The sequence below is a fragment of the Marmota monax genome, unplaced genomic scaffold, assembly GCF_021218885.2.
Source record: "Marmota monax isolate L192 unplaced genomic scaffold, Marmota_monax_Labrador192_F-V1.1 WCK01_AAM20220418_F8-fsc00022, whole genome shotgun sequence".
Classification (NCBI taxonomy): domain Eukaryota; kingdom Metazoa; phylum Chordata; class Mammalia; order Rodentia; family Sciuridae; genus Marmota; species Marmota monax.
In genome coordinates, this window is record NW_026695215.1 from 19,070,794 (window position 1) to 19,098,501 (window position 27,708).

Below are 27,708 nucleotides of genomic sequence, written 5' to 3' on the forward strand. Positions count from 1 at the left end.
TACTGTTTTCTTACATTTAAACAGTGTTATTGGCATTTTAATGTTATTGAATCTGTAGATTGCTTTTGAAAATATGGCCATTTTAATAATATTAATCATTCCTAGGAGAATTAATACATAATCAGTGATATTTATTTTACTTCTGATGTAGTAATTGCAACATAGTTGTTTCCATCTTGTAAAGCCTTCTTCATTTTCATTCTTTGGTGTTTTATAATTTTTATTGTTAGAGTTCTTTCATCTCCTGAGTTATATTTATTCTTGTTTATTTTTCAATTGAATGAAATGATTTTTTGATTTCTTTTTTGGCAGATTTATTATGGGAATATAGGAAAGCTACTGATTTTTGTGTGTTCATCTTGTATGCTACTTCTTTTGAGTGTTTTTTTATTTTTTTATCAGATCTAGAAGTCTTCTGCTGGAGATTTTTGCGTCATCTTTGTATAGTATCAGGTCATCAGTCAGCAGAGATAATTTGACTACTACTTTTCCTATTTTTCTTTAGTTTTCTTCTGTTGCCTCGTTGCTCTGGCTGGTATTTCAACAACTGTAATGAATAGGAGTGATCAGAGTAAATATCCTTTCATTGTGTCTGATTTTAGAGGAAATGCTTTCAGTTTTTCTCTATTCAGTATGAGGTTGACTTTGGGTTTGTTGCATATAGCCTTCATCATGGTGAGGTATGTTTTTTCTATCCCTGATTTCTCCTGTGTTTCTAACATGAATGAGTGCTGAATATTTTCAGATCCTTTATTATTTTTTTTTGCATCTATTGAGAGAATGTATCCTTAATTCTATTTATGGTATGAATTATATTTTTTACTTGTGGATATTAAACCAACCTTGCATCCCTGAGATTAATCCAGCTACTCATATTGTATACTCTTGTTAATGTGTTTTTGAATGTCGTTTGCCAACATTTTATTAAGGATTTTTGCGTATATGTTCATTTAGTATGTACTTTTCTTTCCTTAATGTGTTTTTGTTGTTGTTGTTTTTTGGTCTTTGTATTAGAGTTACACTGGTTTCATAAATGAGTTACAGATTGATTCCTACCTTTCTATTTCTCAGAATAATTTGAGAAGATTGGTGTTAATGCTTCTTTTTTTTGTGTGTGTGGGGGGGAGTATGTGCACTTCTTTGTAGTAAATTTTGAAGGAGGTGTATGTGTGTGTGTGTGTTTTTTTTTTTAAGTTGTTAGTGGCCCTTTTTATTTTTTTATTGATACATGGTGCTGAGAATCAAACCCAGTGCCTCATACATGCTAGGCAAGTGCTCTGCCACTGAGCCATAATCCCAGCCCTGGTGTTAATGCTTCTTAAAGGCCTGGTAAAACTGCCAAGAATCCATCTGGTCTTGGGGTTGTCTTTCTTGGAAGGCCCCCCTTTTTTCTTTTTATTTGGTATTATGGATTAACTCAGGGGTACTCAACCACTAAGCCACATCTCCAGCCCTTTTTTGTATATTTTTTTTAGAGACAGAATCTCACTGAGTTGCTTAGCACCTTGCCATTGCTAAAGCTGACTTTGAACTCACAATTCTCCTGTCTCAGCCTCCCAGGTCGCTGGGATTATAGGTGTGTGCCACTGCGTCTGGCTTCTTAGAAGGCTTTTAATTAATGCTTCAGTCTCATTGCTTGCCATTGATCCAAATTTTCTATTTCCTCATGGTTTAATTTTGGCAGATGATATATCTAGAAATTCATCGATATCTTCTTGGTTTTCCTGTTTATTAGAATATGAATTTTCAAAATAGTCTAATGATCATCTGGATATCAAAAGTGTCTCTGTTGATATCTCCTTTGCCATCTCTAATTTTGTTGATTTGGGTCTTCTCTCTTTTTGATAGTTTGACTAGAGGTTTCTCAGTCTTGCTTATCTTTTGAAAGAATCTGCTCTTGGTTTCATTGATTTGTTGAATTTTTTTTTATTCTTAATTTCATTAATATTAGCTCTGATCTAAATTATTTTCTTCTACTGGCTTTAAAAATAGTGAGTTCCTGCTTTTCTTGGGCCTGGAGATATATGTATCATTAGAATGTGTTTTTGAAAAGAAAATTTTTTTTAATGTTGGCAATGAATACTTATAAGCTTCCTTCTTAATCCTGCCTTTATGGTATCCCAGAGATTTGGGTGTGTTGTATTGCTGTTCTAATTTGATTCTAGTATTTTTCCTTGTCTCATTTTTTCAATGATTCATTCTTTATTTAAGAGAGTATTGTTCAATCTCCATGTATTTATGTGGTATCTATATGTTTTCTGACTTCCATTTATTATGATATTATAAGTCATGAGATAAAATTGATTTTTTTTGGTGGGGGTATGTGTAAGACTTGCTTTGTGCCCTTAAAATAAGATCTGTTTTGGGAAAGATTCCATAAGGTGCTAAGAAGAAATTGTAGTCAGCTGATGTTGGTTGAAATATTCTACAGATGATTATTAGTTCCATTTGGCTTATCATATTATTTATGTCAGAAATGTATTTATTGATTTTATGTATGGAAAAATCTGTTTTTGGAGGGGTGGGTTGGAATCAGCAAGTATTATCATACTCTGTAAATTCATGAAGTATTTATTTCATGTAGTAAGGTGTATTTACATTTAAGGTAGAAATATTTGTAATTGTTATATTTTCTTGTTGGATTTTTCCCTTTAACAGTATGTGCTTGATTTTCTTGTGATTAAGTTTTGCCTAAAAAATTTTTTTGTCAGATATAGCTTCTCCTATTTTTTTTTTATTTTTTATTTTTGAGGGAGAGGGAGAGAATTTTTAATATTTATTTATTTTTTAGTTTTCCGTGGATACAGCATCTTTGTATGTGGTGCTGAGGATCGAACCCAGGCCGCATGCATGCAAGGCGAGCATGCTACCACTTGAGCCACATCCCCAGCCCCTTGTTTTGTTTTTTTAAAGCTCCATTTGTAGAGAATATTTTTTTCTGTCCTTTATCTTGCAGTTGGTGGATATCTTTGCCTATAATAAGATGAGTGCCTTGGAAATTGCATATGTTTGATGTGATTTTTTTTGTTTGTTTGTTTTCATTTTTGTTGTTTTCTCCTTGTAGTACTGGGGATGGAATCCAGGGCCTTGTGCATGCAAGGCAAGCACTCTACCACTGAGCCATGTCCCCAGCACTGAGTCTGATGTTTTTTGTTTTTTTTTAATTATTATTATTCAATGAGTCAGTGCTTTTAAATTATGGAGTTTAGACTGTTTACATCAGAGTTACTATGGTAAGATATTTATTATTTCCAATCTTTTTATTTTGTTTCATAGTTTTAATTCATTATTGAGTTTAATTTGTTTAATTGCTCTTCTGGAGAACTATATATTTGAAAGTTCTGGGGCTTGTTTTTGATTTCTCTTTGTGTAGTATTTCTTTAAATAATTTCTGTAGTGTATGTTTAATGGTCATGAATTTTTAAATTTTATCCTTATCATGAAAAGTTTTTATTTTCTCTTTGATTTTAAATGATAGCTTTGTTAGATAATCTAATAACCTTTGTTGGCAGTTGTTTTCTCAGTATCTCATTCCATACTATCTTGTTTTTTGGAATCTCAGTTGAGAATCTGAAGCAACTCTTACTGTTCTACTTGTGTCATCTGATGTTTTTCTTTTTTTGTGTTTTAATGGTCTTCTATTATTATCTGTATTAGGCATTTTGATTATGACATGGCTTTGAAAGATTAATTTTTTATCTTGGCTATTTAATGTTCTGTATGCCACAATATGTGAATGTGCATCTCATTTCTAAGGTTTGGAAAGTTTTGGGGTATTATTTCATTGCAAAGGTTCTTAATGCCATTAAACCTGTTTATCTCTGCTCTTTCTATCCCAATGACTTCATTATGACTGTGAAGTTTTGTTTCTTAAATCTTGCTCCCAAGTTGTTATATATTTTCATCACGTTACTTTCCTTACCTTAGACATGTATCCAGCTTAAACACAAGTCTCAAGGTTCTGTTTTCTCCATAGTCCAGTTTGTTGGTGATAATTTTCAAGTGATTTCTTTTTTATTCAGTTTCATTTTGTCTTTCATTTTCAGAAGTTCTGATTGGTGTGTCTTCAAACTCTATATATTTCTTTATTTAAGTGGTCATTCAATTCTTGTAATTGCTCTCTTAATTTCATTTCTTAATTAGTTTCTCACATCTTCTTTTACTCATTTATCACTTTAATAATCAATTTTTAAAAGGTTTTCTTTGGAATTTTATCCCCTTCACTGGTTGTGTATCCTTTGTTGAACAGTGTAAGTTTTGGGGGAAGACTTTTTTCCTGTTTCCTCATGTTTGCAGAGGTCTTATATTTGCACATCTATTGAGATGAATTCTTCCTCTCCTGTGGATATCCTATGGAGTGTAGTTGTAGGTTTTCTTGGTATCTCTAAGCTTCAACACATAAGCTCAGTGTAATTCAGTTGTTTGTTTCATCTGCCATTATCTTCCAGTTTGGTGCTGTAGAACTGCTAAATTAATTCATTCTTTTAGAGCTGCTATAATACTATGGGCTTTTTACATCCTTCTTTTTGGAGTCTTTCTCTTATATGTTGTAGGGGTAGGGATCTGATGCTCTCTTTATTTGTTGGTACCTGGGATTTAGTCTTTGATTTGACATATTTGTCTACCCTATTCTATGTGTTAAAATATTGTTGAAGTTTAATTTGGATTGGTTTATGTATGGAGGAACATGTGCTGTCATGTTCCTGAATTGTGGGTGTATTTCAGTCTCAGAGTCTCTACTCTGTGAACCTGTAGTGTACCAGGCGCTTCCTAGCCCTTCTCAAAGGTAGGAGAAACAAGCAAAAGCAACAATCATAGTGATCAATATTCAGCATAAAGATAAGTGTACATTGTCTACTGTGGCATGTACACTTTTAATTATTGCAAAAAGAGGAAGGGCAGGGTTAGCATTTAATAACAGCAATAATAACCAATAACTATGAACCAGATCTAGCATTAAACAGTGGGTGTCAGCTATGCTCTCCCCGTATGAATAACTTGAGAACAATATGAATGATGAGGTAATAATTATATAAATTATTGTTAAAGACAGTATAATTATAATTCATTAAGAAGAAAGAAAATAGGGACAATGTAAACAAAAGTTTAAAATACTCAAAAGTCAAATAGGGGTACAATAGGAGAGAAGAGATATCAACTGATGGCTGTAAAGGAGGAGGAATAAAAGGGAACTGAAAGAAATAAATAACAAGAAAAAAGAGAGAATAAGCAAACTTGACTGTTAAAGAGGGAAGAAAGGAGAGAAGGAATAATAAGGACCAGAACTAAAAGTCAAACCAAAACACACAAACAAAAAACTTTACTCCTCTACCATCATAATAAGGTGGAATAACCTATTTTGAGGGAAAAAAAGTAGAAAAATTATAAAGGAAGAAGTGGAAAAGTGATAAAAATGAAGAGAAAAAAATAGGAAAGTGTATATCTGTGTGTCCATGAGTCATTCAACACAACTAGAACATACACTCCCAGAGGAACATGTACTTTGACCCTCATGCTCAATTCAAAAAGGAGAAAAAAAGGAAGAAAAAGAATTCTGTTTCTTCACTTATTTAGTCTTTCTTCTTGTGTTGCCCTTCCCCTCCACAGTAGGCCAATGCCATGCCTTTTTGGCTGCATTCCACATGTGTTCTTTCCTATCCTTTGTTTAGAACTTCTGAATTTCTGTTTCTTTGATTCTAATATTAAGATTAGGTGAATTCCTTATGTCACCCTCCTGGCTGGGAAGCAATGTTTGTGCTGCTTGAATCCCCAGTCACAGAATATCTGGATATTGCACCCTTCCTCTACTCATCTTTCACCTCTAATTGGTGATAGTGATTTTAAATGTCAATTTCATGTTAATATTACCTCCTCAGCCTTTTGGTAAGTTACCAAGTATTTATCGATTCACATTTTTTTTTAAGGTATAGTTGGACACAATTCCTTTATTTTATTTACTTATTTTTATGTGGTGCTGAGGGTCGAACCCAGGGCCTTGCACGTGTTAGGCAAGTGTGCTCTATCTCTGAGCTATAACCCCAGCCCCGTGATTCACATGATTTTTATAAACAGAATTTTATCTTATCTAAATAATGCGTGTATATGATTTTTAAAAATAAAACAATATTTTGATCAACATCACTCCACTATCCTGCCCTCTTCACCTGCAGTCCTCCTGCTTAGAGGAATTCTTTTATTTCTTTAAACCATCCCCCAGTATTACATGATTGTTTACTGCATTTTGGTGGGGGGCGGGTAGTGCTTGGAGCCCAGGACCTTATGTATGCTGGTAAATACATACCCTCACTTACTCCTCCTTTTGACAACATTGTGATAATATTTTTGGTGAACAGAAAGTATATCTAATTCTTTTGTAAAACATATGCAATATAGAGGGTAAGATTCCCCCTACTTCAAAGTCAGTTGTTTGTGGCCATCGTTAGTAAAATTACTGGATATTCAATGATTTGGAACATGTCCTGAAAATATGTGAAATTTTGTGGAATATGAAGACAATAAATATATATCTATGGAGTATTGTGGAGGACAGACTCAAGTGTGCCTCCTTCTGAGCATCATCTACTGATAATCTTTTTGTGTTGTCCTCTTGAGTAGGTTAAAGCCTGTTACTTGCTTTTAAACAACCAACATAATATAGCAAAGATGATAGGGCAATTCTGATTAATAATGTTGTGAAAAATTTTTCTGCTAACCTACTTTCTCTAGGGATTCTCCTTGCTGGCTTGATAATGTGAAAATATTGGAGAAGTGTATATGACACAGAACCATGGATAATTTCTTGGCCCTTAGGGGCCCTTCTTTAGCCATGAGTGGGCAGAGTATCAGTGGCTTCTATTCTATAACAACTGAGAAATGAATTCTGCCTTTGACTTTAGTGAACTTATAAATTGATTCTTTCCCAGTTGAGCATCCAAATGAGAATGCAGAGAATGCAATGCAGCAAACAATTTTTTGTGTCCCCACCCATGTCTCTGTCTCTGCATCTTTCTCTCCCCCTCCATACTGTGAGTTTTTTTTTTTTTTAACTCATTCTAGATTTAAAAAAAAAAAAAAAACCTGTATTAAGTGATTTCTCCTAATTGGAGTAAAAGGCCTGTGATGAGATTTTGAAGTTTCCCCAAGGAATTTATTTTCTTGGTAGGGAAAGGAATTTTCATTACATGTCCTTTAGCTATTCTTTCCATAATGACCCTTTTCCCATGGATCAGTAAAGCTGATGTGGGGATTCTGACAGTTTCAAGTATGTCTTTTGCAATTATATATTCAGAACTGAGGAAATAACCACAGAATGTGTCTATGGTTTGGGGTTCACGTTCATTGGATTTGAATTACAATTCCATCAATCATCCAGCTACTGTAAGCCCGTAATTTAACTAGTTGATCACAATGGCATTTTCAATCTCCAGAAACTGTCAGTTCAGACAGTGTCTGTTAATACATGAAAGGTCCTAATGTTTGCTTTTTAACAATGCATAGTACCTCTAATTAATGGCTATAAATTCTTTGAGGGAAGGATTAGAGAAAGATATATGGCATGTAATTGCAGCTGTTGTGCTCGGTTCCTTCTTTAAGGTACCTGGTCTCAGTCATAGTAGAATCTGTGAATTGACCTAGATCTGAAAACTATGAGAGGTTGTAACTCTTCACTGATGTCTCCTAAGTCATGATTCTAGCTACTAGACCTAGAATTTCTCTTGTTATATAGTATATACAGTACTCTAGACTGCTCGCCTGTTTTGTTACTAGGGGCATTGTTTATTATCTATTGTTGAAGATCTTTGTATAATGACATAATATTTATCTCTGTGTGTGTGTGCGTGTGTGTGCGTGTGTGTGTGTGTGTGTATTGCCCTTTAGAGATTATATGTCCACTTTGTTTTTGATGGTTAAGTATGGCCACTTGGAATGTTTTCCATTGGAATTCCATTATCTCCATTGAAATCTAGAAACTCTTCTTAATGACCACATCTCATGTAGTCATACCTGGCTTAAAAAAAAAAAAAAGAATAACCACAGAGCTTTATAAAGATGTATGTGTATTTCCTTCCTTCACTAATAACAGTTTTCATTGTTTTGGTCTCTCTCATAGAGCATAGAGGGGAGTAGGAGCGTACATATGCAGTTTGTACATGATACATCAAATCCAGCATTCCTAATTCTCTAAATCATTGATCTGTGTCAGTGCAGGGAAGCTCTGGCACCTCAACTGTTACATCCACTTCCAGTGCACCAACTAGATAATATAGCCTTTACCAGCTACACGAACTACTGCGTTAAATCTGGAATTTTTAGTAAGCACATTAATATTAATGAATTTAGCATGATGTATTGTTATATTCTACCCTTCTTGATCAGATACGCTTAGAATCTACTCCCACATGTGTTCCTCAGTTATCTTCTGGGTTTGTAAAGTATTTCTTCCTGGATTACCAATATATACTTTTCCTCTTAGAACACGCTGATTTGAACTCAGTTATGGATCAAGTGTCAACAAGAGCTGGATTACATCTGCTCATATAAACAGAATTTTCAAGCCAAAAAAGGCCCATCTTCTCAGACACTGGAAAGGAACTTTACTCCATTGGTGTGGGAGGCTCAAAATTACTTGGGAATGAGGGAGAGTTGTTTACAAAGGTTAGTTTCATCTGAGATTAAACAAAATTCTCTGTTCCATGTTTCAGGATCCCATTCTTTGCCAATTCAGGTCATAATTTTCTAGATGGGAGAAGTTTGGTGAGACTGAATCAATTACTCATAAAAATTTTAGGGGTTGGGGATTTAGCTCAGTGGCAGAGCCCTGAGTTTAGTCCTCGGCCCTAGGTAGAAAAAGAAAATTTTTTTCCCACCTTGATTTTCAGCAGTTTTAAACCCCATAACTATAAAGGAGGAAAAGATTCTTCTAAGACAATCATGGAAGTTATTTGATTCTCAAGATTGTGATTTAGGCTGAGATTTAAGGGACTTGAGCTTGTCATTTGCTCTCTGTAAATCCTGTAATGTACTTAGTGGGATCTATGTTGTACTATTGCCCTAATATTTGTTATTACTGCCATAATATTCAGCTACAGTAGCCACTAAGCTCCCAAGGTATGTGCTTGAGTGGGCACTGCATTACAACCAACCACAGATGACAACTTGGTTAACACTTTTTTTTGGTATGAGGGATTGAATTCAGGAGCACTGAACTACTGAGCCACATTCTCAGCCCCTATTTTGTAATTTAGAGATAAGGTCTTACTGAATTGTTTAGCGCCTCGCTTCTGCTGAGGAGATCCTCCTGTCTCATCCTCTGGAGCTACTGGGATTACAGGCATGCGCCATGGCACCTGGCTTTGGTTAACTTTTGAAGTTACTATTTCTATACTAGCATTCTGTTTTCCCTAGCAAGAAGCATAGTCTTGTCTTTAACCCCAAGGGTATGACTCAGCTCCTCAAATCTTATTTCTACTGTTTTATATCCTGGAAATAATTATCAGTTTGAATTTAGTAAGGAGCCAGTCATTTGAGTTAGTAAAACTTATTATAACTAATCACTAAGTTATAGAGGAATAACTTTATATATAAAAATAAAGATAATTCTAAAAGGCTTGAAGCACCTTTCTCAAGGAAAGTCAAACTTGAAAGGAGGATCCTCTGTTCCTTCATGGTGAATTTCCAGTTCTGTTGGGAAAAGATGAATTGCAGTTCCTTGGATGGTTGATTGCACTGGGTTGCCTTGGCAAAACTGGGTTGCATTTGCTGGGCAACAGGAAACAACACTTGTGGTAGTACACTTGTTAAAAATAGTAGATAGTTGTAGAGAGATGTGATACTTGCTGCCCTCATGAGACCTGGAACATACCAGTGACCATGTTCATAGGGATATCAAACAGATAATCATCAGGGCTGAAGTTGTAGCTCAGTGGTAAAGCACTTGCATGCATGAGGCCCTGAGTTAAATCCTCAACACTATATAAAATAAATAAATAAAAATAAAGACATAGTGTCCATCTACTAATCAGTCTATCTATCTATCTATCTTCACACACACATTTTTTTTTTTTTTAGAGAGAGAGGGAGAGAGAGAGAATTTTAATATTTGTTTTTCAGTTTTTGGCGGACACAACATCGTTGTTTGTATGTGGTGCTGAGGATTGAACCCAGGCCGCACGCATACCAGGCGAGCACGCTACCGCTTGAGCCACATCCCCAGCCCAACACACACATTTTTTTAAAAGGATAATCATCAGTCTCAGGCTAGGCAGAAGGTCAGTGAAGGACTGTATACTATGGCACAAGACTGAGGTAGACCACTTGCTGCAGCCCGGCTGGCTGGGCAAAATAACCCGGGGGGTGACAAATAACTTGTGTACGTTGATACAGCAGGAGTAGGAGCCGTTTATTGCAGGACAGGAGCAGTATTTATACATTCCACAGAGCTTATCTAATTAGCATAAACTAGATACATCAGTCAACCAATAAGGAATCTCCACACTTAATGGCTTGTTTTTGTTACTTCTCAAACCACTCCCTCTGGCATTTTGCCAGGCACCATCCAGACTTGTTTATGAACTCTAACATTCCCCTGGCAAAATGCCAGGTGTTATTTTGACTTGTTTACAGACTCTAATAACCACTGTAGTATTTCCTTATATACACTCCTCCTGGATAGACCAAGCAGCAAGAGCAAAAAAGAAAAACTCAGCATATCAGAACCAGGAAGAGAAGTTTCTTTCCTTTTCTACTATCCTCCCGAAATTATACTGATAAAATTGATATACTTCTTAATGTGAAGGGAAAATGTCCATTATAACAGAACTGATACTGAAGGATAAATTTGGAACTGAAAAGCAGTAGATTGATAATAAATTCAGAGGCTTTCATTATATGTCTAGCATTTCTTGGCTATTTGTTTAAAGGTATTGATTGCTGATTGGGTGATCCCTAAGAATAGTTTATAAACATTTTATCTGATTTATTTTTGGTCCTCAATGTTGTAAGGTTTTTACTTTTTCCTTGGAATTAATGAATTTTACCTGGGTATGTTTAGAGTGTATGATTTTCCAATTAATTCTGGCTATAACTAGATGAATCTTGTATATGTTCAGATTTATATCTTTCATTGATCAAGGTATTCCTTTTAAAATGATTAATTTATTTTTCTTCCTTTGTTCTTTTTTTTCTACTTCTCAAATAGTTAGATCTGCTAAATGCATCTGCCAATTCTTTCGCTCCTTTATTTATGAATTCTTTGTATTTTTGTTTTATGTGTTGGCAATCCTCCACCCACTCACACAATTTTCATGCCATTACATTTGTTCTTGGTGATTATTCTTTCATTTCAGGGCATTTTTAAATTGGAAATTCTTTTTTTCTTTTTTTAAAACTTCCAGTCATTGTTTCTATGCTTTAATTTCCTCATCGGTTTCATATACAATTGATTTGCTTTTTCACTTCTTGATTACTGAGTCTTTTAGGCACATTATTTTGTTTTGATTCCTTAAGGAGTCATATTGTCAAATTACCAGGGCCTTTTAACTGACCCAAAAACATATGTAGTGAATGTTGCTGTAGTCTCTATTCCTGTATCATTCTAATCAATTCTGTTAATTGGTGCTTTCCCACCTAGTCTTAGGAGTGGGAAGCAACTAATTCATCCTGTGACCCTGTGGTTTCTTTTGGGTTAAGAATTTGCAGTAGGCTTTAGTTCCACACATCTCAGGAATTCTGCTATTCTAAAGAAGATTTAGCAATCTCTGAATATGCCACTTTTTAAAGAAATGTCAACAAGAAATTCTTGTCTTTCCCTGAGCATTCTTGGTGAGAAGAAATCTTCATTTTGTGCTATTTCTCTTCTCTAGAGATCCTTGTAGAACCCATATCTTTGCTTGCATCCTCCTTGTTCATTACAGTTACTTTGTTCTGAATGGGAATGTGATGAGAAAAGCATCAAAAATGGAAATTCAGGTTGTCATTTTGCCAAAATGCCTCTGATGAGACCTGTGAGGTAAATATTGTAAATGTAAAGGCAGCTTACAAACTGAAGAGAAACTATAAAACCTGACATCAATATTAAAATACCTTTCTCTGCCATTTTTATGTAAATGGCTATCACTTAGCTTTAATGTTACCATGTTAGGTTAAAAAACAATTTGTTGATAATAGCTTGGTATTTCATAAAAATAATAGAAATGGGAAAAACTAAAATTAGTATCAAATGAAAGTGTGAAATATAGTGGTCATGGGGCCTTATTTATTTTTCTGGAAATTGGTATGAAATGATATTATAAACTGATTCTAAGGTAAAATGAAAATACATCCTATCGTATGAAGGACCACACTATTCATCTAAGCTTAAAAACTAAGTAGTAATATAAAAGGATAACAGTAAGATCACTTCGGTCAGAAACTTCAGTAGTACAAATGAAAAGAAATAGCATTGTGTATAACAGCAAATATCAGAAGAGCTACATTAAAATATAAAAAATATATTTAAAATAAGTGTAAAATAGTAAAAACAGACAAACTCAGACTTGCTTGTGTTCCCCTGTCCCACGCTTTGTGGTGCTGGGGATCAAATCTAGGGCCTCTAGCATGCTAGGCAAGATTGCTACCACTGAGCTGCATCCCAAACCCAAAACTCAGGCTTTGAAGAGCTATAAAAATAAAGAATGTTTTAGGGATATAGCTCAGTTGGTAGAGTGCTTGCCTCACATGCACAGAGCCATGGGTTCAATCCTCAGCACCACAAAAAAAATAAATAAATAAAATGAGAGTGATATGTATGTTAAAAAAAAGTTTTAACTTATACATCGATATAAGCCTCAGGTAGTAATAAGATAAGTCTCATGAAGTAATAAGAAAATTCTCACTATGTAGAACTTACGCATTCACACACACAAAAAAAAAATGCATGTGATTTGCAGGGGGGAAATTTCATACATTTATTATACATTGATTCTCAGTTTAGAAGAGAATGGGAATGTTTTCTCTGATACAAGGCTGATTCATAGTGGGGTAGGGAGGGGGAGCATGGGAGGAATGAACTCTAGATAGGGCAAAGTGGTGGGAGGGGAAGGGAGGGGGCATAGGGTTAGAAATGATGGTGGAATGAGATTGACATCATTATCCAAAGTATACGTATGAAGATGCGAATGGTTTGAATATACTTTGTATACAATTAGAGATGTGAAAAATTGTGCTATATGTGTGTAATATGCATTTTAATGCATTCCACTCTCATATAACAAATTAGAATGTTTTTAAAAAAGGATTACTGTGGTTAGGTCTGCTTCCCCGCTTCCCGCGCACCTGCCTGGAAGCATGGTCTATTTGTACCCCAGAGTGACTTCTGTCTCCTAGGCTCAGGCAGTCCTCGAGCCTCAGCCTCCAAGTAGGTTGGACCATAGGTGTATGCCATCATTCCTGGCCCAGATTAGAGTTTACATGTGACTGTATTTTTCTTTGCCATCTGCTTGTCTTTCTACAAAGCAAATGAATCTATAATATAGGATACTAGTTCTCTGTGCCTTTTTGTGTTTAACCAACATTCTGTCAAATGGCTACTGAAAAATATATTTACCTAACAGTTTAAGAATATCAACTTAGTACACTGTAGATAACCAAATTGAATTGATCTCTAAGCCTTATGGAGAGATTAAAGGCAAGATTTAAAATTCATTTTTAACATTGACTATTCTGTACCATATATGTAATTTTTCTTCCTTGCTTTAATTTTTGTTGTTGTTGTTTTCTCTTTATTTTCTTTCTTAATTTAAAAATGTTATTTTTTGAACTGCCTCATATTCCTTATGGAGAAAAACAATATTAATTTCTGCACTGTCCTCTAGTATATAAGAATCATGATTATAACAAATGTCATGATATTTGTCATTTATAATCTGTAATTTTGAGTCTTCTAATGGTCTTCTTGTTGAATATCTGTGGCTGAGCTCTCAGAGATTTTCTTTGTAGTAAAGTCTTATAATAAAACTCTTTGTGTTGAATTGAGGATATGAAAACTATCAGTATCACAGCTTGAATTTTTCATATGTTTTTCTATTCTGGAGGTATGTATGTGAATTTGCTTTAAAATTAGTATCACACATTTCTCTTTTCACTTAATGTCACAAATAACCTTCATTATCATTAATGCTAACTGTAGATTCATCTCATTTGTGTTACTATTTACATTTAATCCTAATGTATGAATATATTAGTTTTCTGAAACATTCTTTTATAAATATTTAAATTGATTAGCTTTTTTACTAAACAAAAATATCCATGCAGGAAGGAATTGTCTCTATGTGGTAGGAAGGCTGCCACAATTATTGGAAGTTGGACTGATTTTGGCAGAGATAACAAAAATATACCAAAATTTAATTTTTCTTCTTGGTAGTAGAGAATTTCTTCACTTCTCTAATATCCAAATATCTAATATGGCTACTTATGTTTTGTCAATGAAGTACACTTCAAATCTGAGTCACAAAAACTTACTATGAGATGCTTTTTTAAAAATTATTTTTATGTTCTGTTAACTGGATATTGATACTGAAAGCTACTTACTTAGGATTATAGAACCTTTGTCATATTAAGGTCCCAGAGTAATTGTGTGTTTGTGATTTGTGATTTAGATAGTCTAAAGTCATAGGATTCTCTTTGAAGATCTAGGACTATCATATCCAAAATGTTTTTTGAAATTATCCTGTGTACCTTTCCTACTCCACAAATAAGGGCAACCCATATTGGAATGTTATGTTTCTTAAGGTAGAACCCTAGACCATTGATTTAGATCTTTTTAAATAAATGTGGAATCTGTAAAATATAAGTGTGTATATGTAAGTATATATGTAGTACTGGAATTGATTGAGCCTTGTATATGATAGACAAGCACTGTACCACTGAGACACATTTCCAGTCAAATTATAAGTAACTATTTAAGGGTCTTACGTTTTGTCTCCATAAGCACCACTTTAGCTGTATTTTGGAAACTTAGATGTTTTCATTATCTTTAGTTTAAAATATTTTCTAATTATCAAACATTTGGGCATATTTTGTTATCTGCTTCTGACTTGAATCTGTTATGGCCAGAGAACATGTTCTTTGTTATTTCAGGCCCTTAAGTACTTAAAAGATTTGATCTATAACCTGTTTTGGTGAATTCTATGTGTGTTAGAATGTATATTCTGTAATCATTGACATTATTTTTTATTCATGTCAATTTGGTCACATTTGTCTTATTCAAAACTATATACTTACTTTTTTTGGTCTGTTTGCTTCTTTCTTCAGCTACTAAGAGATGTGTATTAAAAATCTCAGTATGATTATGAATTTGTCTATTCTTCTAGTTCAGTTTTTGTTGTATATGTTTTGAGACTTGTTATTTGGTGTATCCAAATTTAGCATTGTTATATCTTCCTAAAGAATTTATTATTATGGAATATTCCTCTTCATGTTTGATAATATTCCTTGTCTTTATTTCTGTTTAGTGTAGCCATATTCTTACAATTACTGTTTGCATGGTATATATTATTACCCTAATATTGCAAGCTACTTGTGCTCTTGTATTTAAGGAGTATCTCTTGTAAATATCACGTGGTTGGATCTTTTTTCTCTTTTAAATAGCAGTGTTCTTTATAATGACAATATTAATAAACTACTTAAATGAATATGTTATATTGGGCTCAAATTCAGGGCCTGAGAAGAGATATAATTGGACTCTAATAGTTCTCAGACTCTTAAAAAAGAGGAAATTTTTTAAGGGAGTGGTGCTGCTGTAAACACAGCCTAAAGAAGCAGAAAGTTGATAAAAATCTTAATATAGGTGACTTCCAAGGAGTAATTACTGGATGTATAAGGCTAATATCATTTTTCCTTCTCTATAATTTACTTGTCTGCGTAATGGTTGGGTCTTGTTGACCAGTCTAAGTCTTTTCTCAAGAAAAGTGTTTAGTCCATTTTCTTGGTTTTATTTATATTTTTCTTTTAGTGTTTTGTTTTAAAAGTTATTTTGCCTTTATTTGGAAGATTTATTTTGGGTAGAGTCTGTATTAAAAAAATTCTGTATGGACATATTTTTTTCTTTCTTTCAGTATTTTAACTAGATCATTCCATTATTCATGAGCTTGCATTATTTTTTGGTGTGAAATATACCATCCTTCTTGTCAGTCGTTCCCACATATATATCTTCTGGCTCCTTTAAGATTTTTATTCTTTTTCCTGAAGATTTCCAGCAGTTTGATTATGAGGCATGTTTATGGTTTTCTATTCTTTTTCTCTCTTTTTTTTTTTTTTTTTTTTTTTTTTTTATATTTACATTCTTTTTTTTTTTTTTTTTTTTAATTTTTTATTGTGGGTTGTTCAAAACATTACAAATTTCTTGACATATCATATTCCACACTTTGATTCTAGTGGGTTATGAACTCCCACCTTCACCCCATACACAGATTGCAGATTCACATCAGTTACACATCCATTGATTTACAAATTGCCATACTAGTGTCTGTTGTGCTCCGCTGCCTTTCCACACAAGGTCCTCTGTAACAGGCTGCATTATCTACCCACCTATGCCCATAGTAATACTTCTCATATATATATGTCTGTAGTTTCTGTCTACCAAGGCTTCTTTATTTCTTTACATTCTCTTGTTCTTTTGTCCTCACACTTTTCTGGTAGCTTTTATATTTAATTTAATTAATTTATTTATTTGCAGTGCTGGGAATTGAATTCAGGGGCACCCCCCTTCCTTATTATTTTATTCTGAGACAGGGTCTTGCTGAGTTGCCCAGCATGGCCTTAGACTTGCGATCCTTCTGCCTCAGCCTTCTGAATAGGTTGATTACAGAAGTGCGCCACTGTGCCTGGCTTCTGAGAGCTTTTAAATAGTATGATTTTTTTAAAACTCCTAGATGAATAATCAATTATGTTAATATAATTTATTAATAAATTGATGTTTTCCTTCTAAAATTGAAATACTTTCTGTGTAATGTGTTCTGTATATCTGAAACTACTTCTGTACTTTGTTCTTTTATGTTACTTGTCTGTTATTTTCTGATTTGTATTCAGTACCTTTGTAGTAAATTTTAGTACTTCTAATGCAATTTCCAGCACACAGGTTTTCTCAGAATGTTTTGAGCTCTTCATGCATAACTGGTGGGAGTATAAATCAATACCGGGGAATGAAAAATTCTGTCACCATGTTCAGAATGCTTTCACAATGGTGGAACCACATAGAAATGCAGAAACAGATTTTTCCTCAGCCTTGTGCCACATTTTTTTAACAAGGTCTCACAAAGCTTTTTTGCTTGGGTGTTAAATCTTAAAAGTTTCTGCATTTACTCCCTAGTTATCATCATTATCCTGAACTAGTGATGAGACCTAACACTCAGCAGAGCTGAACTTTCAACAGATAACCGTATAGTTCTTTTTGATTTTTGCCCTCTCCTACCACCATAATATTTTTCTTAGTTTCTGTTTATTTTTAAAATAAAACCTCCCAAACCCTGTGTGAAAAGATAGGAAGATAGGATTATGTACAAAAAAAAGTCTTCTCTTTTTACTTAGAAGAAATGAAAGTGATTCTTTTCAATCAAAGGTAATAAAAAAAGGTTAACCCAGCCAGAATGGACTAAATTAAAAGGACTAAAAATACCTAGTATTGATTGGAACATGGAGCATCTGGAAATCTCCTATATTGTTCCTATTCTGTTGGTGGAAGTATAATTTACTATACTTGTTTCTGGGAAATTGCTTGTCATAGTCTGCTAACCCTTGACATGTATATTCTGTATACTAACAAGTCTACTGCTGATTATATAGAAAGTAGAAAAGAATGTGTATGTTCATCAAAAGATGTGTACATTTAAAACATTTTGCTTGTAATTATCCTAATCTGGAAACAGCTTCATGTCCATTAACAGTAAAATGGATAATAAATTATTATCAATTTATAAAGTAAAACACTACTCAGCAGTACAAAAAAGGAGTTACTAATATGAAAAATAACATAATTGCATCTTAATAATATAACTTTGCTGGAAGGAAACACAAAAGATGAAACATATCAAACTAATTTTTGGTAATAACTGTCAGAATAATAATTACCCTTTGGATTGGAAATGATTACTTACAGGAAAGTATCAGGAAGGAACATGTTTCAATTCTGGAAATATTTTCTTTTTCTTGTTTATTACATAGCTGTATTGGTCAGTTTATTAAGGTGTAACTTAAGATTTATGCATTTTGCTGTATACACACATACTTCAGTGCACAAATAAAATTTTAAAAAATGTATTATGTTTTATATATTTATTCTGATTCCCATCCTCAACTCCTACCAAAGAATATCCCAAACAGTCCTGCTAACTAGAATGCCAACTAAAATCTCATTAGTTTGCCTCAGAAGCTGAGAAGACAATACAGTGTTGAGATAAAACTGAACTTTTTGGTGTTATTGTTTTTTAATTCAGAACATATTTATGTCATTTTTTATATCCCGTAAATTTTTCAAACATTTTCCTTATTAATACTTGTACTCTCTTGAATTTATTTTTGGCATTTTTAGTTGTGAACAAACCTCTCTTCCTTTTATGTTGTCTAGTTATTGTAATGCTCAAGCCTTTTTTTTTTATCAATGGTCTTATCAATTTTTTCTATTTTATTAGTATGTTGAATCACTGTAGCAGAGTCTTAAGTTTCTTATTTGTAACAAGAGAGACTTGTTTTTATTAGTGTTTTACTAATATTTGCGTTAACAAAAGGTTCAAACCTGTGTTGAATGGCTACAAGGGGTATCCTTGCTTTGTTGCTTGTTTAGTTGAAATGTCTTAAATATTTCAGTAACAAATGTATTTTAGTCTTTATTTTCTCTGAGTAGATTCCATCTTACTCTGGTTTTTGTGGAAGTATTTTTTTTTATTGAGATTGACTTAATTTTATCAGACAGTTTTGAAATCTAAGAAGTGCAACCATTTAATTTTTTCATAAATTTGATTTCCAAATATTGAACCCTCCTTTTATTTCTGAGAAAATTCATTTTGTTACATATGTTCTGCACTCTTTAGTAGGAAAACCTACTAATCTATAAGGAGTGAAGTTAGCTTAATTTTGAGGTTGTTTTTATAATATAATTTCTGAATAATTATATTTGCTTGACTTCAAGGGATTGGTAAAGTCGATTTTGTTTGGTGTATTGTGAATGAGAACTAGTAATGTACATTTTATTGACCTTTTTAAAAAAGAGTGATCTTTGCTTTTATTTGGCTACAGAGAAGTAGTGTCAGGTAAGTAGTTTTCTTATTCAAATAGACCCACAAACACAAACTTTTTGAAAATTTATTTGCTATGATATCAAAATTTTTTGAAGTTTTCATTTTTATTTTTTTTTTTCCACAGTCTGTGGTGGACGACTGGATTGAATCATATAAACAAGACAGGGACATCGCACTTCTGGATTTAATCAACTTTTTTATCCAGTGTTCAGGATGTCGAGGTACAGAATATTAAAATAAACGATGTACATTGAGCCTGTCAGCCCAGCAGTGTGACTTTTTACTTCACCTGCACTAGTCAAATATAATTCATTCTAGAATTATGTACTAATTTTTTTCTGATAGAGAAAATAATTGGTAAATTATTTAAGGGTATCCATTTTTGTTCTAGTTCCATTTTGCTCCTATAAAATAATGCATTTCTGATTTTTTTTGAAACTTTAGGGAGGAAATATGAATTTTATGCAATAGCTTTTTTAATTGAATTTTTAGATCATAACATTTTGCTGTTTTTACTCATTTTTGTACATAAGCTTCATGTTAGAAAGTGTGGTAGTTGCTAACATTCACAATTTTGTGCATTTGCAAATATTTTGATCCTCATATATAAATAGTTGAAACTCAAGTTTTGCTGAAAACATAACTATTGTAATTTGTATTAAATTTACAGTTTGTTGGAAATTCATAAGATATTTTAATTAAAGTGATATTTTTATCATTTTAACAGGTAGTTACTAGATATTTTTCTCATGTAGAATAGTTATAGCTTAGATTAAAAGAGTCTAATATTTAAAGGTGTCTTTATTGTAAGGAATAATAAAGGAAATATGTGACTAGTTCAGTGAAGTGTTACGATGATAAAAAACCAGATATTATTTAATGACTGTTTAGATACGTCAAACTTTGTGCTTTTCTAAACTACATTAGTTGATTTAATCTGTGTTAACAGTCTTATCAGGTAGTTGTGATCCTTATTTTATAGATCAGAATCTGAGATTAAAGGTTTTTAGGTAAGTTTATCTGGATTCATACAGTTAGGGCCAAAATGAAGACTCAAGAGTCAGGCAGTTTCATTTATTATCTATATCCCTAACCCAAAAGATCATGAGAATAATAGGGAGGAGCTTCTGATCCAGCTGGGCTGTACCTGTATATATTAATGTGGGGAGATGGTAAAACAACAAAACAACACATCCTAGAGGAAGCAGACCCTGAAATGAATATAAGGACGTTTGAAGAGAACAGCAAAAAGTAGCAGTGTACAAAAAGACAAGAAACCACAGTTGACTCCAGGACAGAATTCAATGGCTGAACCTTAGAGTTTAGAGACTGGCAAGGAGTAGGTAGAGATTAGGCTATTTAAAACTAAGAAAGTTTTTTCATTTTACTCTGGTAAAATTGGTGGAGCAACCACTGATAATATGTTTTTCATATGTTATCTCTTGCATTCCAAGAGTTCTGGGTTTTAACTTTAAAAGTAGTAGGTAGTCTTTAAAATTTTACTCCTGCAATGTATTCCCATGGCTCTAAAAATAATTTTTAAGTTACATAATAAAAAGTCTTTACACTTTTTGTCTTCTCATTTATCTCTGCGTAGTAGATGGCTCCTGTCTAAATTATTATATGTCCTCCAACCTATTTTTCTCTCAAGCGTTCTAATTTCCACACTTATAGGTTGAAATGTATACAATTTCTTCTCCATACCTATAACACAAAACGTATTAGTGTATAGAGCTTTCATGCCCCCCCCCTTTTAGGGAAAAATATATATTTATTTTTTGTTATTTTAAACAGTACTATATTTCTCAAAATTTTCAGCTTAATGATTTAAAAATGGTATCAGTGTGATTTTTTAAAAAATGATGTGAAATTTATATGACAGCCATTTTTAAAAATTGATTTTTTTTAAAAGTAAATGACAGTGTAATGCATTACAATTCTTATTACACATATACAGCACAATTTTTCATATCTCTGGTTGTATATAAAGTTTGTTGACACCAATTTGTATCTTCATACATGTACTTTGGATAATGAGTCCATCACATTCCACCATCCTTGCTAACCTGCCCTCTCCTTTTCCCTCCCACCCCTTTGCCCTATCTAGAGTTTGTCTATTTCTCTCATGCTCCCCCTCCCTACCCCACTATGAATCAGCCTCCTTATATAAGAGAAAACATTCGGCATTTGTTCTTTTGGGATTGGCTATATAATAGCTATTTTAAAGTATACAGTTTATATCGTGCAGCTGTCTTAGTGTGGGTGGCTCTAACATCATGAAAGATTGGTTGTCTTATAAAAAACAAAAATTTATTTTTGGAAGTTCAGAGTAAGAGTGCCAGTATGGTCTGGTCCTTGTTTGGTTTCCCTTCCAGGCTGTAAATTACTGATTTCATGTTGTATCCATGATAAAAAGAGGGTGAAAGAACTATGAAGGGTACCTTATAATGTCACTAACTGTCATAACCTAATTATTTCCTTCGTCCCTGTCTCCTAATACCAGTGCACTGGGACTTAAGATTTCAGCCTAAGAATTTTGGGAAGACACATAAAGATGTTTTGTACTTACCCTATATTTTTGAGGATTAGATAAGTTGTAGCATGTATCAGTAGTTCATTTTTCTTTCATGATTGAATAATACTCCATTTTATATATGTATTTCACAAATTGTTTACCAATTCATCTGTCTTAAGATATTCAGGTTCTTTCTGCTATCTCTGCTATTGTGATTACTGAAAGAGAAAGCATTCATGAACAGGTCTTTGTGGTATAACTACACAGTGGGCTTTTGTGGCACTTTAAACAAATAAAATGGGGAATATCTGTGCTAACATGCATTAATACATTTTTAAGGGCAAAGTACAAAAGAAAATCTGAAGTATACAGCCTTTTTTTTTTTTTCCTAAGAAGGGAGAAATTTAGATATACACATGTATATGCTTATATGACTGAAAAGAAATATAAAAAGAATAAACCAGAGATCAATGAGATTGGTTACTTATAGGGAGGGAGAGTGAGAATGAGAATGAGCTGGAAAAATATAGAGGGAATTGGGGTGGGGATGGATACTTAATTTGAAAATACCTGTTTTTTTTTTTTTGGTACTAAAGATTGAACCCAGGAGTGATTTGTCACTGAGCCACATCCCAAGCCCTTTTTATTATTTTATTTTGAGACAGGGTCTTGCTAAGTTGCTTAGGGTCTCAGCCTCCTGAACCACGGGATTATAGGCATGCACCACCATGCCTGGTTGAAATGCTTTTTGAATAGTCCTTAACTTTGAATGCTATCTCAAAATTTCACACACTGAACAAAAATAAAATGGAAATCAAGGAAGATGAAGGTGTAAGTTCTAAAATTGAATGCAAACGAAACAAATTAATCATATCATTCCATACAGTAATTAAACTGTACTAAAAAGAACTGAAAACTTTTATATAATAGGCACAGTATAGTGAAGGTCAAAGGACAAATGAACTATATTTCTAATATGTTGAGGTAAGATTTGTATCATACATATAGACCTTTTTGTTACAAATTAAATTTCTAATTTAATTGGATATGATCAACACATGATATAAATACATGTATGGAAATATCACAGTGAAACCTGTTAGTTTGTACAATTGATATGTTAATAAATAAAATTGGCTTGAAATAGGAAGAGAGTAAGGACATCGAGAGGCTTTTTTTTTTTTTTTTTTTTAAAGCCATTAGTTACAGACTAGAAGGATACCACAACCAATGACAAGGCAAATGGATTATCTTACCATGACTGAATAACATGGGCAGTATTGTTTTCTCATCTTGGATCTTGAACCCTAGGATACAGTATTGGTTTCCAACTTTAGCTATCTTAGATTGCATCAGCACCACTGATTGCCTCCCTAACTGCCCATTTATCTTTAGTCTTTTCACAAAAGTCTCTTCATTTGAACCATTTAGAGAGAATTCTATTTACTGTGAGAGCCCTCTATCAAAATGGGCCAACTAACTCAATAAAAGATATATTCAGTATTAATGAATAGGGAATGATGACAAAGGAAAAGTTTAAAACTGTTAACCTTGTGTTGTATTCTTAAGTTGTATAACTTTATAAATGTTTATAGAAATAAATTTATGAGGAAGCTAAAAGGGCTTATCATAGAACTATAGGGATAGATTAATAGAATTATGCTTGCCTAAATGAATGTGTTAGCCGTGTTCAAAAGTATTAATATATAATTAAATATATAATATTGATGAATACATGCATACATTCTGGTTTACACCAATACATAACATTTCAAAAGTGTTTATGTGGGGTAATGATAAATATTTTTCATTGACAAATGTCTTTTTATATAAAGTATATGCTTGAGAATTGATGATTAGAAATAACCTTTCTTATTTGGTTATAACAACTAATATTTCTGTTTTGTAGTGCTTATATTGACTTCCAAAGGCCCATGGGCTTCCTTAGGAGTGCAGGATTGCCAGAAAATTAAACCTAGGAGCAGTTAATCAGTTTTCTGAACTTTGCTAATTTGTGAGCCCATTAGTGTCACAGTAATTTTTTTGTGGCACCTCTAGGCCAAAAGAAATACAATGGTTCCTTTTATAAAATAGTTATATCCAAACTAGTTATTTATGTCCTCACAACTTAATAGCTGCTGTTAAGAAAAGTGATATGTATATAATTGAGATAAAATAAAAAATATGTTACTCTTATATAACCATAATTAATAATGTATGTGTGTACCTCTTGGACACCCAGTCTTTGGATTCACCCTCAATTTTGGTTCCATATTGATTTTCTGGCAGTACTTATGAAAACTAAGATTCCTAAACATAGGATACTTTCAGAAGGAGCTTAATTAGGTTCTAGTTAATGAGAGTAGTAATGGGCTACATAACACACTTCTCATTCTGATTTTTTTCCCTTATTTTATGTCCCTACTGCAATACTATGATTTATTGTCTCCTCCCAAGTAAATAAATGGCACTGGTATCCTTATCTGTGTGTGTGTATATATGTGCCTGTGGCTTAGAAACTAACAAGTATATATTTAATGGGTTCATTATGTATTAATCAGTATTCTTTTGAAATTAATGAATCCTTATCTCTAAACATGTACAAGTACATTATCATTTTTCTTAAGTTTCTTTAAGTTGTGACATTTTAAACATACAGAAGATATATAGAATATGTAAGTATAGGTTATATAATTTAATATATTATGAATTCCAGTGTTACCACTACTCCAGTCAAAGAAAAGAATATTGCCAGGACTTCACAAGAACCTTCCCTTCTGTGTTGTGTGACCCTCCCCATCATAACTGTTTCCATTTCCCACAGAGATAAGTGCTACCTTGATTTTATGAGAACTATTTCTTGGCTTTTCTTTATAGCTTTATAATTAGTGGTTATGTCCTTAAATAAAATAGTTTTGCCTGCTCTCCTTATTTGGATAGTTAACTATACCTACTCTTTGTGTTACTTTTATGTTTCCTGTACTGTAGTTATTTATGTACAATGATATGATAAAGACAATTCTTTGTTGTGGTGGTTTCTCCTGTGTATCATAGAACATTTAGCAATATCTTTTACCTATAACTCTTAGTTACCAATAACACATTTCTCTCTTTCTTCTCTCCCTGAGTTTTGACAATCAAAAATGTCTGTAGAGGTTGCTAAATGCCCCTGGAGAGGCAAATTGCCCTATTTTGAGAGCTTCTATAAAATATCAGTTTTGTAAGCATACCAGTTTATTTATACTTCTACCCTTGAAAGAAATTAGATTGTTTTTAGCTTCTAGGTAATATAAACAGTATTACTATAAACTATCTTTTATACATGTTAATTAATATCCCTGTACAAAATGGTGTGATTTATATACCATGGAGTCAAAGTACTTGCTGGGCTTGAAAACATACAACTTCTAAATAATGGCCATACTTTGTTGAAATGGTTGTAGTTAATTTTAATGCTCTAACTAGTCACTGTCACTGAAATCAAATGGCTTCATATCTTTGCTCAAACATAGTATTGACAATATTTTTAGATTTGTCTTGTGAGGTAGCTTCCAAAGTCTCATGTTATATTTTTCATTTTTATTTCCTCTCCTGCTTTTGAGATTGTGTACTATTTCATATATCAGTTGATTATTTTACTCTTGCAATGTTGGTCGTTTTTTTTTTAATTGATTGGTAAGATTTTTCTGTTAATACTAGTCTCTTGTTGAAAAAAAATATATATATATATCTACACACATATACTCACATGCATATGCTGTCCTTTCCCACCTTGCAGTAGGTTCTTTTTTTCTCCTCTTTCTCATAATTTGATATATTATTATATGAGGGAAGTGGTTTCTGTTTTGTTCTCTGTTATATCTCTAGCACCTATAAATGTTTGTTGAAAGAATGAATGAGCCTAAGTTCTTAATTTTAAAATGTAATGAAATTTGTTAGTCTTCTCTTTTATGTGCATTTTGTGTTTTATATGGGAAATTCTTGTTGTTTTTTTTTTTTTTTTCCCCTTTTCCCTTCATCTTTTTGTAGTACTAGAGATTGAGTCCAAGGGCATTCTACCACTTTTATGTCCCTAGTCCTTTTTTCAGTGTTTTTTATATGATAATGTCATTAAGTTGTCAATGCTAGTATTGAACTTATGATGTTCCTGCCTCAGCTTCTCAGGTTGTATAGGTATGGGACTCCACATGTAACTTATTTAAGAAATTCTTTACATGATAGTCAAGAAAATATTTTCCTGGTTTTTAAATAAAAACTTCTAGTTTATATAAAGTTTATTTATATTCAGTTTAACCTTGGAAATTTAGGTCTTTATTCCATCTGGAGTTGTAGATTTTTTAAGTGTGAAAAGTCCTCTAAGGTTTTTTACTAGTTGTACAATGGCACCATTAGCTTATGCAAAGTATTTGCTTACAGGAAAGTTTTCTGGATTCTGTATTCTAATAATTAATTTGTTACTTTAAAAAAATCCCTTGACTAGAAAATTCTTGGTGTGCATGTGAGATTGTGTGTTTTGTAATTAGTTCTACCAATAAACTTGGTAAAACTAATTACAAAAGTTGTTAGAATTTAAATAGAATTATATATTGAATGTGTGTATCAGAGTTTCTCCACTTGGATAGACACTATTGACATTTGGGGCTGGATTATTCTTTGTTTTGTGGAGCATTTCTCCATCATAGGCTCTACCCACTGAATGACAGTGGAAAGTCTCCTATACCATCATTGTTCATGTCAAAGTAGTTCACAGGTGGAAGTGCAAAGATTAATGATATTTTTGTACATCCGTGGTTGATATATTTACATTTTTATGAAATCAGATCTTACAATTCACGGTCATTTTATTTCTCCATTTAGGGTTTTTGTTTTTTTTTTTCACTATTTTAGAGGGTTTTTTGGGGGGGGGTGTACATCTGTCATTAAATTTATTTTTGGATTTTAACCATTTAAAAGCTTTCATTATTAATAGAGCCTTTTTTGTCAAAAGACTTTAATTTTTAGAGCAGTTTTAGGCTTACATAAAAAATAAGCAGAAAATATAGATAGTTCTCATTTATCCTCCTTCTACCTCCATTTTCTGTTTTAAGATCTATCAATTACTGTGGTAATTGATGAAATCATATTAATACATTATAAACAGCTGAAGTCCTTGGTTTACATTAGAGTTCACTTGTGATGTAATATTCTGAGTTTTCACAAATTCATGGTAATCTATATACTGTTACAGTATCATATAGGATAGTCTCACTGACCATAAAATCCCCTATCGTTTTACAGCTCTCTTCTCATTCTCCCATCAAATTTTTAAAATTATCACTAAGTTTGACTTGTTAATATATTTTGGGGAATTTAGTATGTGTATCCTTTTTGTTTGTTCATTTGTTTATGGTACTGGGGATTGAAATCAGGGCCTCATGCTTATTTGGCAAGTACTCTACCAGTGAGCTACATTCCAGGCTCTTTTTAAAAACTTTTTAAAATTCTGGATCTAGATAAGGTCTCCTGAGTTGTCCAGGCTGGCCTCAAACTTCTGATCCTCTTGCCTTGGCTTCCCAAGTACCTGAGATTGTGGTTATATACCACAAATCTTGGATATATCTATATTATATCATTGAGATTACCTGTACTTTTCCCTTTTTATTCTTTCCATTTTTAGTATCAAGGCTTTGTTATCGTAACAAAATGAATTGTAAAAATATCATTTTTTTCTGTCTTTAGGAAGTGTATATGGGATTCAACTTATTTCTTTTCAGAATGTTTTGTAGAATTCATGGCATTTGGGCCTGAAATTTCTGTTGTTGCGAGATTTTAAACTACTGTTTTATTTTCTTTAACTGATTTGGCACCATTCAAGTGTTTTATTTATTTGACAAGGCACATTTTTTTTTTCTGGGAAATTCTCCATTTTACCTCTATATTTTATGG

At 32.8% G+C, this 27,708-nt stretch overlaps 1 protein-coding gene across 4 annotated transcripts in view; it reads left to right on the forward strand.

Moving 5' to 3' along the window:
- Stag1 (STAG1 cohesin complex component) overlaps positions 1–27,708 on the forward strand; it is a 360,527-nt gene that overhangs the window by 138,970 nt on the left and 193,849 nt on the right. For 3 of the 4 annotated variants that reach the window (XM_046431592.2, XM_058574788.1, XM_058574790.1), the window contains one exon: positions 19,393–19,489. The exons of the other annotated variant lie outside the window; for it this stretch is intronic. In XM_046431592.2, the coding sequence (XP_046287548.1) occupies positions 19,393–19,489 (97 nt within the window). Of the gene's footprint in view, positions 1–19,392; positions 19,490–27,708 lie in introns of those variants that run through there. 4 annotated transcript variants of the gene reach the window in all.